This window comes from Lynx rufus, unplaced genomic scaffold (assembly GCF_022079265.1).
Source record: "Lynx rufus isolate CCGP_SWC_20201006 ecotype Redwood Valley unplaced genomic scaffold, mLynRuf1.p SCAF_3, whole genome shotgun sequence".
NCBI classification, from domain to species: domain Eukaryota; kingdom Metazoa; phylum Chordata; class Mammalia; order Carnivora; family Felidae; genus Lynx; species Lynx rufus.
The window spans coordinates 32,685,153-32,697,821 of record NW_025814845.1 but is presented as its reverse complement, the minus strand read 5'-3'; the positions used below and the strand labels follow the sequence as shown (position 1 = coordinate 32,697,821).

The 12,669-nt window shown below is 40.9% G+C and overlaps 1 protein-coding gene across 4 annotated transcripts in view; it reads left to right on the top strand.

Annotated features, from left to right (window-relative positions):
- The window catches only part of ATP8A1 (ATPase phospholipid transporting 8A1), a 233,808-nt gene that overhangs the window by 43,496 nt on the left and 177,643 nt on the right, over window positions 1–12,669 (top strand). For all 4 annotated transcript variants that reach the window (XM_047092415.1, XM_047092413.1, XM_047092412.1 and 1 more), the window contains one exon: window positions 2,098–2,143. In XM_047092415.1, the coding sequence (XP_046948371.1) occupies window positions 2,098–2,143 (46 nt within the window). The remainder of the gene's footprint in view (window positions 1–2,097; window positions 2,144–12,669) is intronic.

The window sequence follows — 12,669 nt, the reverse complement described above, 5'->3', positions numbered from 1 at the left end:
CTCCTTAGGTTTCACTAAGATTAAATTTCCTGTTTAAGTGGAATGTTTCATTAATTAGCTTTTATTTGTCTCCTTCAGTTGGAAGTCTAACCATTGTCTGTAATAGATATGCATTGTTTTGGAAGTATTTGTACTTCATTCAAATATCTAAATTTGCTTTGGACCATTATTTTGAACCAAAATTTATTTTGGGTTACCTTCTAATTTCCTTAAGATCATTGTTAACAAGAGTATTTTAGAGTTTTATCAATTGTAAAATATTCTCTACTGATTCTACAAATTTGAATTTTTTTTTAATGTTTACTTATTTTTGAGGGGGGTTGGAGGTGGAGAGAGGGAGACACAGAAACCAAAGCAAGCCCCAGGCTCTGAGCTGTCAGCACAGAGCCTGACGCGGGGCTTGAACTCAGGAACAGCGAGATCCTGACCTGAGCCAAAGTCGGCCGCTCAACTGACTGAGCCACCCAGGCGCCCCTAATGCTACAAATTTAAACAAACTTTAAAAATTCATTTAAGGGGCGCCTGGGTGGCTCAGTCAGTTAAGCATCCGACTTCAGCTCAGGTCACGATCTCACGGTCCGTGAGTTCGAGCCCCGCGTCGGGCTCTGGGCTGATGACTCGGAGCCTGGAGCCTGCTTCCGGTTCTGTGTCTCCCTCTCTCTCTGCCCCTCCCCCGTTCATGCTCTGTCTCTCTCTGTTTCAAAAATAAACATTAAAAAAAAATTCATTTAAGAACATTTGCTGGTAAATCATAAGCTTACTTTTGGAAGCAGTAATTTGCCTAATGAAAGTCTACATTATTCCAGTTTTGTTAGTGAGTGTTTTGTTCTGAGAAATAATTGTAGTGTGTTTCTACATATGGATATGGCAAGAATTATCTTCTGCAAGCCTTCCACAGAGGCATTTTGAATGCCCTGTTTGCACTTTGTACAGTTCAGTGGCTGATTGTTTGGCTGAACTGAGTTCACACTGCCTGCTATTATGTCACCCCTCCTGAGTATTGCTGTGTTTGGGAGGAGGGCTAATCCACAACTCTGGCCTTTTCTCTTGGAGAGTATTGTCATTTGTGTACTGTGATTCTAAAAACTGTATTTCTTCTCAAATGAAAAAATTAGGAACTCAGTTGTTTTATGTGCATTCCAACCCACCTTAAAGTCATGTATATGCAGCTAAATCTGACCTTGAGCTTTATATGATAGAATCTTTGAGCTCAGAGTTAGTTAAATTCAACACTTTCCTGCAACGTCAACCGAGGCTGATGTGTTACACTTAATGCTGTAAGTTTAGACAGAAGCTATGAAAAACCTCTAGTTGAACCATAGACAAGATAGCTTCCCTTGGCCACTCAAATTCTCACCTTTCCTCTGACCTTTAGTTTCTTTTACTCTCTGCTCCAAAACCTTGGCTTATGTGACTCTTCAAACTCACCCACTTAGACTTAAGCTAACACACCTGTTTACATTTTTTTTTTTTGATGCTTTTAAGAGGAAGGAGAATAGGATCCTGTGATTAAATGGTTTATAATGGGGAGAAGGGACCATTCAGAAACAGTGGATAGAAGAAGCTTTATGAAAATGGTATATGTGTTTGGTTCTAGTCATTGGCAGACATCAGCATGCCATTAAATTATGGAAGATGTACTTGGCCTAATTAGATAAGGAATTTCATAAGAAGCTGAAAATACTTCAGTACCATTATTAAACGGTAGTTATTATGGATAATTCTCTTGGGCAGTTGTCTTTTTTAAGTGAATTATTTAAGTAAAAGGCTAAATCAGCCTTTTCTAGTACATTAAAATTTTAGTCTTACCTGTATAATAATGTAGGATGCTTCTGAGGACCCTACTCTGTGCTCCCAGAAGAGGAATACTGTATGAACATTCTATGGATTGTGTTTTCAATTTTAAAATTCCCACATACCCTCTGATTCTTCTTATCGGCACACCCCAGCATGCTTATAAAATTGATATGGGTATAAAAGGATAAAAGCCTTGAGAAATATAAATTAAAAGAAATATTTTTTGTATAAAGATGCTACTTTGTTTTATTCATCTCATCCACTTTTTCACAGTTTTTGTTTTTTGCTTTTAAACTTTAGAAACGACATAAAGCTGATAATGCAGTGAACAAGAAACAGACACAAGGTAGGAATTTTACATTTTAATTTCTCTTATCTGTCAAATACACTCTGGTAATATATATAGATCACATCAATGAAATGTAATTCAATTGAAAATACCTGAATACCTTGTATCTCTTAAGTTTTTGTTCCAGGGGAGACTCTTTTTTTTTTTTTTTTTTTGTAGTATTTATTAGCATAATACTTAAATTCACATTAGAGTGATTTACAGTAGTAATACTTTTGAAAGATAACATTTTTAATATGCATAAGTGCCTCATAGCAATGCATTCCCGAGTACTGTCCATGAAATCAGTTGTGTTTAAATGCTGCAAAATGTCTATATTTTGTTAGTGATCAATAGATGTTACTCTAGGTAAGATTTATAGAAAATAATCAGATGTGAAGCTACTTGTTAAAAGGCATGTTGGAAACACTTTGTGTTATACTGTACACACAGATGATATATGCTCCAGAAATAAATAAAACAAAAACCAGGCTTCTGGAAAGTACATGGCATTTTGACCTGGCTTTTTTGTTGTGGGTCTCATTTTGACACAGCAAGAATCAAAATGACCTCTCACACAAGTAAATAGACCATAATGCTCTTATATTCTTAAAAAAAATACCCAGGATCACGTGAAATAGACACCTTACCCATCCCTGAGCTTGCCCCATCTGAGAATCTCATTTCTCTCTAAAGTTTCCTAATGTGATGAGGATCGGTCATGTGTGCCCAAATCAGCTGGTGATTAAAAAAACAGTATTTTTATACTGCTGTGATTTTTATGGGACTCTGCCAAACACCCTGCCTTTCTTCCAAAGGGATCATCTGCTTTTACCTTCCACTAAAGGGATTATCTGCTGATTTTTGATACATTGTGAAAGGTACATTAATTAAAGTATCCTCTAATACGTTTACAAAATATTTACTGAGCTTATAATATTTATTATGGGACATATGAAAAAGCGTAAGATGGGAACTATATAAAAGCCCAAGGGTAAAATATGATCTTGTGTGGAAAATGAAAGTTTTGGCATACATGATCTCAATGTCTCTGTAGATTTTTGTGGCAAATAATGGTTCCTATGTCAAATACTATATGGGTCCAAGAGAAGGAAAGGAAATTGTGGGGTAATTTGAGATAGATCTTGAATTTTGGGGAACACTTTGGATGAGCAGAGGCATCCAAATGGGGAAGATACTACATGTGTGTTGGGAAAGAGGGAAGAGAGGTTATCCTGAACAGAGATGAAAAAGGCTGCTGGATTGCTTTGTTGAACTGTTACCAGATTGCCAGATGAAGAAAGGAGATTCATATCAAAGGGAAGCAAACACATGATTAAAAAATAGGGTCAGGGTCTAATTTTCCAGGGCCTGAATGCCAAGCCAAGGAGATTCCAACTTTTCTTGAGTATACTGAGTAGCTATTGAAGGTTTACAAGTGGAAAAGAGGATGACCATCCAGATTAAAGTTGAAAGAACAGAGTGGAATGGAATAAGAAGCTATTAGAAGCCTGGGGACAAAGTACTCCAGGAATTTGGGTGTGAAGAGACAACCATTAGGAATTGAAAGGGGAAAAAAAATCCACACGTTACAGGTTCTGGTATTTGGGACAATGTGCGAAAATACATTTGCGCCTGTTGCCATGTTGCTTAGAATATTCAGCAGCATCTTTTGAACCAAAAATATGTAACTGTTCTTTTTTTTTTTTTTCCAATACATAGCGTATCTTGTAGCAAAGGGCTATCTTCAGGGACTAGCAGTTATTTATTTTCAAGCACTGGCCCAAGAAGTCAACATTGTACGATTGAAGAGCAGCCATCATAGCTAAGATGATTGTAGGCTACCACACCTTGTACTGATGGGTTTTCCAATTTTCCAGGTACTACCTACTGCTGGAAATACTCACTTTTCTCTCCTATTTAAAGAAAATATTCTTTCTTGGTTCATCAATTTATCCTGGATTAACAAGATTAGCTCTCTGGCTAAAAATGAAGAAGAGAAAGCTTCTGTAGTGACATAAAACTCATGTCAAAAATAAAATATTAGAGCTTAGTAACTATAAAAACCACTTCAAGTCAGCAGAAAACTTGAAAATTCTATTTCCAAGAAACTATGGCTCTTAGTTTAATACTTGAATTTATTTTCTGAGGGAATAGACTTTTCTTTTTTTCCTCTTTGCCTAGCTGAATGTTGGTTGTCTTTTTGTATTGTAGTTAGTTAATAGGAGGTAACAGAAATGTTTGAGTAGGATACTGTTTGCTGTCAGATAACTCAAATTGCTTGATATAAAGGCCATCTGTTGTCATTAGACCAGAATGAAATTCAATTTGCCTTCCTGAATTGGAGGCAAGAATGGGTGTAGGAGTGGGAAGGGGGGTATTTTTGATAGATAATTAATTTTTGACAGACATTTGAAGTATTTAACTTAAATTTTTATTTTATAAATGTTTATCAAGACCATGTAATATTTAAGAGGACACCATTCTGTCAGATTCAAATATTAATCATATATTCTTACAGAAATAAATATTTTGTCTCTTCATTTTACATTGAAACACTCGAGAGTGACTTTTATCTCTGTCATTCCCTAATGACTTCAGAAATATAAATTCATAATTTCATTTACAACATTTTCAACCATTTAACTGGAGATTGTCTGATGCGTAATTTTCATGAACTAATGATTCCAAGCAGGGATTAAATTACGGATTTAGGACCTAATGCATGACTTCATAAACTTTACATTTTGCGTCTATCATCAGTACTTATGGGAACAAGGCATTTCTTGTCCTAGAGATAGAGAAGTTGCTTAGGTAAATGGTTCAGCAGGCTGGCCAGTGCAAAATTGTATATTGGTCTCTGAGGTCCTGGTTGCTGAGGGAGAGCAGTGTAAATTGATGGCCAGAAGTCCAGGGAGGATGAGTGAGTCTTTGAGTTTTGTGGTTCGCTCCTCCCAATAAATTGTGATTGCTTCCCGTGTTTTTGTTATGTGATGGTTTGTGTGTACTAGGTAGGTGGGCCCTTTTACTCATCTTTCTGTTCCCCATGTCTCTTAGCTCAGGGGCCTGCCTGTATGGATGAATGAACCACTCTCCATCTATAGACTTGAGTACAGACAAAAAGCAAGAAGAGACTAGAAATGAAAGGAGCTGCCTTAGAAATTCATTATCTGGGCTGTAAGCAAGATGAAGAGCAGTGTTTTCAAAACACTGTGTCCCAGACTGTTCTGCAGGCACTGATAAAATGCTAATGTGACAGAAGCTCTTGCTGCCTCTGCACCTTGTCTGTTGAAGCCATCATATCATCATTTTACTCTGCTTTGCCTCCTGTGAACACAGTACTGGGTCCACTTATCACTTCCATTACCCAGAGTTCCAGAGCACTGCTCCAGAGCAGGGCATTCAGAATGCCCTGGTTTTCTTTGCATCTAAACTTACCTTCATTTTCTCGGATTTCTTCCTCTCTATTTGAACTCACGGTATTTGATATACCTCACTCCATGTGTACACACAGACACACACACACACACACACACACACACAGACACACACACACACACACTGGAAGCAGTCTCTCATAGCTTTCCCTAATCTGGGTGGTTTTGCCAAATTTAGCTTGGCAGGAATTTGTAGAATATAAATTTGTTATTATCATTATGATACGTAAATTGAAGACAGTCTCTGTATGAATTTATTATAGTGGTTGAGCTGCTTCTCTTTTGAATACGTAAACATATATTTGAAATGCTATTGTGGCTAGCATGCCAGCATTTCAAGTGGAACACTAGTTTCACACAAGATCACAATACGGACGCCTGGAGAAAAATGGGGTTCAGGTGCAGACTGAGAGAGATATTTAGGATCTTAAAATTAAAAATGTCCCCCAATGAAACATATTTGCTTTTTTAAAATCCCAGGTTTGGCTGTCTTCCCTGAAGGGTGGAGTGTATACCTTTCACAGGGGAGAATGGATTGGAGCCACCTGTGACACCTGGCAGCCCGTCAGTCACCTGATCTGATGCCATAGTTGAACAAGGACCACCAGAAATTCCTAGTTAGATTGTTTCATACATTGCTCTATCATGTAGCAGACATGAGATTAACGTTTTTAAGGTTTGCTTATTTTGAGAGAAAGAGACAGAGTGCGTGAACAGGGGAGAGGCAGAGAGAAAAGAAGAGAGAGAATTCCAAGCAGGCTCCGAGCTGTCAGAAGAGAGCCCAACATGGGGCTTGAACCCATGAACCGTGAGATGACCTGAGCTGACGTCGAGTCGGAAGCTTAAAAGGGACTGAGCCACCCAGGCACCCCTAGAGTAGGTTTTTAATAGTTGTTTTTCAGTTTTAATGTAGAAAAGGACAACAACAAGTAGGCATGTAGCTAAAAATAGATCTCAGCTTTACTTGTGTCTTCCTTCCCTGGAGCTACATCAGCCTTTTCAGAAGTGGAATTGAGTTGGTACTAGCTGATAGCCACTAAGGGGCTTCTTCCCTGCAGGGCACATAGTTGCCTGTCTCCCACTGGCAACCATTTCACCTTTAAAGCCCTTTGTGAAAAAGGTGTTGAGTTGGCCTGGGTGGAATATGTTTCAGGACATTAACCCTGAAATGGCCTACCATCAGGCTGAATCCATCCGGTTAAGTTCATCCCATGCTAAGGGACTTAAGGTAGTACCACTGTCCTGCTTGTTGAAAAGGCCGGAGTGCTGCCTTTTTGTCTCCCTGGAGGTCTCCCCACATCTGGTCTGTGCAGTAGGCCTGAACATACACTCTGCCACATGTGCATTGTCTTACCTATAAATAGTTCCTAGAAACTAGTGCTTCCATGATCTTAAACATCAGGCTTAAAAATGGAGCACATGTATGGCCTAAATAATGTTTTCAGACACTTGTAAGACTGTTAATATTTTCAAACTATCACAAAGATCTTAGAGTTGTATAAATTGAACTGGTTAGGTATTTTCAGCAACAGCTCTGGATGGAGACCAGGCATTTATATGAGGGGAATACAACCCCAGATTGTCTTCCATTTGTCCCATAAATAAAAGTTGCGCACTGAGGAGCAAAAAACCACTGAGGAAATGTAGGGCCATTGTTAAAGAGGAAAAACAGGTGTGATCCAAAGTTCGAACATTAGTTATTTCACTTGAGTAAAGTCCTCACCGCCCATCCACCTTGTATAAGACCCAGTGCAGAAAACACAGAAAGAAACCAGTCTGCGTTCTTGTTCTACAGGAAATGATGATCTGGCAGAGACATAAGATGCCCACTAAGACTATGATACAAGATCGAAAAACTAGAAGGGACCAAATGAGAGAGGTGGGAATTCCAAAATGTCATTTTCCAGGCTCGTGAAGAACGAGTGGGCTTTCAGTAAGCAGAGCTATTGGAATGGTAGCAGTGGGTGATTCAGGAGGAGGTGGGAAGGCCTGAGATGTATTCTCGGAAATAGTCTATTTCAGCTAGAGCATAAGATACTTGTCACAGAGCAGTGGAGGCAAGCATTGGAAGGCAAGTTAGGGTCCTTTTTTGGAGGCTTTTGAAAACCAGCGTGGAGAAGTTGGAAAGAAATACTGAAGAGCATGGCTGGGTTCCCAGTTGTGCTTTTGAAAGAAGAATTTGGGGTGGTGCAGGGAGCAGACAGGTTAACTTTTATTTTTTAAGTTTAATTTATTTTGAAAGAGAAAGAAAGAGTGTGCAGGTGAGCATGTGGGGGAGGGGTAGAGAGAGAGAGAGAGGGAGGGAGAGAGAATCTCAAGCAGTTCCATGCTGTTGGTACAGAGCCCAACATGGGGCTCAATCCCACAAACCATGAGATCATGACCTGAGCTGAGATCAAGGGTCAGATGCTTAACCGGCTGTGCCACCCAGGTGCCCCAAGAGATCGACTCTTGCTGAATCAAGGAGAGGGGTGGGGCAATGATGACGGGAAGGCAAAGGAAAATGCACAGCGAACAGATCCACCTGGGCTCGGCGAAGGAGAAGGAACCTCGTCAAGCAGCAAATACCACCGAATTAGACTGTGACACCCACTACGTCCAGCATTTAAGAAGTCGTGAGTCTTCCCGGGTGCCCCAGCTCTAAGCTGCAAGCTAGAGCCTGGCTGCAAGAAAGGCGGGATGGATTGATTACTGCGGCAGTGGAGGGAGATCTTTCCTTCAAGGAATTGTTCAAGTCAGTGAGGGAAAAAGCGAATGATAGATGATTCCGTGAGCAGGATTGAGGGGAAACATTTTGAGAAAAGGGGATTGCTGATCCTCGTGCTCTCTGATCACATCATCTCACCCATATTTTCGTTTTTATAAGTCACTGGTCAAAAACAGCTTTCTGGGAGATGCCCCTAGAGTTTCTGTAGGCCTCCCCAGGGGCCCCAGGATTTCATTCTTAAGAAGGTCTCAGGGACACTGATGCTGCCAGTGAGGCCCATTGTTACAAGTTTTGTAAGTGGGTAATAGAAGTAGTATCACGGATGGAAAAGCCATATGTAGAAGAGGGATAAGAGCAGAATTCAGAAAGTTCCCTTTGTCTTTTGTGTTGGCGGACTCCAAGCAGATTGTTGCTTGACTTGCCTTTTTTTTTTTTTTTAAGTTATTTATTCTGAGAGAGAGCGAGTGCACATGCAGGGGCGGGAGAGAGAGAGAATCCCAAGCAGGCTCCTCACTGACCATGCAGATATCGCACAGGAGAGTTTTGTGCAATGTCAGCTTATGCCGCAGAGAGGTTTCTGCCTTAAAACTGTCTTTGGAATGCAAGGGTCTACATAGTGACTGAATTGATGCTTTAATATGGGTATCATGGTTTTCTTTCTTTGCGAAGCTCAAAGGCACAGTCTCAGCACTGCCCTGTCCTCCTCAAGGCACTGAAACTCCTCTCTAATGCTTACAACCAAGTAGAAACCAGAGTGTACCACGTTTTCTGTGGTTTCTCCATCCTCTGTGACCTCGCTGGTGCCCATCATCCTTTCGGATAACTCGCCTCTTGTTACCCACTTAAAGAAGTAGCATGATTGCCCACGAATGGCACCCCAGCGACTTTCAGTAACAGCCCCAGTGATGAACTCTTTCATTTACAGTGGTGACAGCTTCTCTCTGAGAAGACCAGTGTTAGACTCTAAGTGAGCACCTGTACCTGTGCAGCGTTTGATTGGGTCCTGAGAGCCTGCCAGTTTCTCCAGGGCCTTTGATTAGGGAACTCCCAAGGGACTCTAACAGAATGTTTTCATTTCAAAACAGAAATCCATTACAACAAAGCTGTTAAGGAGTATCCTGCTAAGTAAAAACAGGTTACATTTGAGGTATTTGTTGAAAGTCTGAGCTCTCTTCTGCATGCTGTCAGACTAATTAGCCCGGGTGAAAACTGTAGCAGGTGTGTTTGGCTGGAACTGCAGAGAGAGGAGTTTTGCATTTAAAGGAATGAGCTAGGGGCGCCTGGCTGGTTCGGTTGGTTGAGCGTCCAACTTCAGCTCAGGTCATGATCTCATGGTTTGTGGGTTCAAGTCCCACATCGAGCTCACTGCGTCGGCACAGACCCCGCTTCAGATCCTCTGACACCCCCTCTTGCTGCCCCTCCCCCACTCATGCTCTCTCGCTCTCTCTCCCTCTTTCAAATATAAATAAACATTTAAAAAAACTAAAAAAAAAACAATAAAGGAATGAGCCATTAATGCACCATAGGACAGGCCATTCTCAATTCTGCCATGGCTTGCTTTCAGCCCCCTTCACTAGGCATCACTAATCATCCCCACAGCTCACCTTCTTAAACTCTGATATTCTAGAGGTATGGGGTAAGTACTTTGGGTCCCGGAAAAGCTAAAAGCTCAGAAAAGCACCCAGCGTAATTTCTCACTTCCTCTAAACGTGGTTGCAGCTGGGTCAGAGGAGGTCAGTGATTAAAAATAGCTGCGTTGTTATTTTCAGTCACCAGCATAATACACGTGATATTGCTTATTTTAATTGTTCTATGGTTGGGTGTTTAGGAACCAATTCTGAAGTAGAGACAAAGTGAATTATATGATTGACTTTTATCTTTAGCCAGTATTCAAGCCTTCATTTGTACAGAAACGTTTTATATGTCATGAGCTGATTTTCAATTTCCCCAGAATTCTGTATCCTAAGATGGGTCTAGCCTCAAGTTTGAAGAAAGCTATGCACTTCCAGTCTTTATTTCTGGTTCTAGTTTTATACTTCAAGAACAAAAGAAAGGGAAAAGGAGAAGGTAGAAACCTATTCTCAGTTCTCACAAGCCTCCAAATGATGCTGTAGGTCCCTGGACCACTGGTTGAGCAGCGAGGGTCTGTAGTACATTCAAAGCAATGTTACCGCACTGGGTTAGAATTCTAACTCAGTGTAGAGACATAAAGGTAATTTACACTTTGACTAATCCAGGCCACTATAGCCTTCAGAATAGATAACAAATACCCATTTAGATTGCCAAAAACCAAATGATTGATAACAATTTGCGCTTGTCTAGGTTTAGTCAGTGAACTTCATATGTTGCATGTGAGAGTATAGATTGCACAGGATTCTTGGGCTGGTAATGTGGTTTATATCTGATGTCTGATAAAAGTACAGACACAAATGCCCAGAGCCAGCAATCTTCCTCTTAGGATCCTGTCCAATAGAATACAGTCATATAAATATAATTCGGTGTTGTTTGAGGTGGTAGGGAAAAAAAAGAAATCAGAATTTCCATCAAGAGGAAGATAGTTGAGGGACGCCTGGGTGGCTCAGTCGGTTAAGCATCTGACTTTGGCTCAGGTCATGATCTCACGGTTTGTGGGCTCGAGCCCTGTGTCGGGCTCTAAGCTGTCAGCACAGAGCCTGGAGCCTGCTTCAGATTCTGTCTCTCTCTCTCTCTCTCTCTCTCTCTCTCTCTCTCTCTCTCCTGCTCGTACTGTCTCTCTTTCTCAAAAATAAACATAAAAAAAAATTTTTTAATAAAAATTAAAAAAAGAAAGATAGTTAAATACATTAGTGTCTAGCTGTTGTGTAAACCAGAGTTGTTTCACAGCTGGACTGAAATACCCAATGCTTATCTCTGGGACACCTGGCTGTGAGCAGAACAAGATGCACTAGCTGGTGATTTATAAAGTGTTGTCTAGGGTTTGAAACTCCCCCAGAGGCACCCAAGACCAGCTTCTCTATTTAGTTTAAGGATGTGTATAGATTGATAGCTTACTTGGTTTATCCTGTTATACAGTCTGCTTTGGCTAATTGACTAGGGGCTATAAAAGACCTCTTGGAAACTTTTCTCCAGGCTTTCTTAAAATTAAGATTTATTGTACATTTAATGGAGGTTCAAAATCTGTGTCCTAGATGAGTGTGAAGAGACCCTGGAGAACTGTGCCTGGAAGTTTCTCAGACTCCTGATGCTTCCCTGTCCTTTCATGTTTCTGCTGCACCATATCCTCTACCTTGATAAAGCTTTTTGTGGATATGTTCTACGGAGTCTTACAAGACTGTTCAGCTGGCTGACCCATTGTAATGGATGTATCCATGTAGTGGCTTGTTTTTCAAAACTGGCTCATCTCTGTGCTTTGTTCGGAAAGCATCTGTGGCATGTTAAGTGGAAAACCAAGCTGCAGAGAAGTAAATTTTTAGAGAAAAGAAAACAAGAGTCCATATGTTCATGTTCTTTTTTTAAAGTTCATTTATTTATTTTGAGAGAGAGCAAGTGAGCAGGGGAGAGGCAGAGAGAAAGGTAAAGAGAGAGAATCCCAAGCAGGCTCCATACTATCAGTGCAAAGCCCAACATGGGGCTTGAGCTCATGAACCATGAGATTGCAATCTGAGCCGAATTTAGGAGCGGGACACTTAACTGACTGAGCTACCCAGGAACCCCCGTATATTCATGTTTGTCTAGAGAAAGGTATGTGACGATGCATCAATTAGTATTCCTCAGCTGAAGAAAGTGGCATGTGATGAGAGAATGTCAGCTCACCTGTTATATAGCTCTATCTGGCTTGTTACAAACATGCATTGATTTTATAATTGATAGAAAACATCGTCCACTGAATATGTATTTAAAAGTTTCTTAGACGTGCACGTTTTTTGCAGTCGGCGACATCTTCCAGTGTATCTCTTCAACGATGAATTTTGAGGGAACGTTTGGGTGGAGGCAGAGAGCCCCTAGGAGGTAGTAGGAGGACAGGTGGATTGAGAGTGAAGGAAGTGCAGAAAGGTCGGTTAAGGGAAGGAGGTAGATCAATTCAATTGTGCAGAAAGAAGCCTTGGGAGCAAGGATGCGGGGAAGGAGCAGAGGGAAAAGGGGGACATGAAGCAGGTTTGGAGGATTGTTTTCCATGGTTCTGCGAAAGTACTACAGGTTTCCACCCCCATTAGTGGAGCAAAGACTCCCTGGCTGGTCTGCTGTGTTTGGGAAGCCTGTTATGACACTTCCATCCTGTTCAGTGGGACCCAGTAGAGTGGTTCAGGGCTATTGTTAGATGGAACGAACAAACATCTGCCAAGTGGCAGCATTTCAAGGAGGGCTCGTTTAGATTACAGATCTGGAAGGGGTGGCCTGGAGCTGACATCAGAGGACACTCA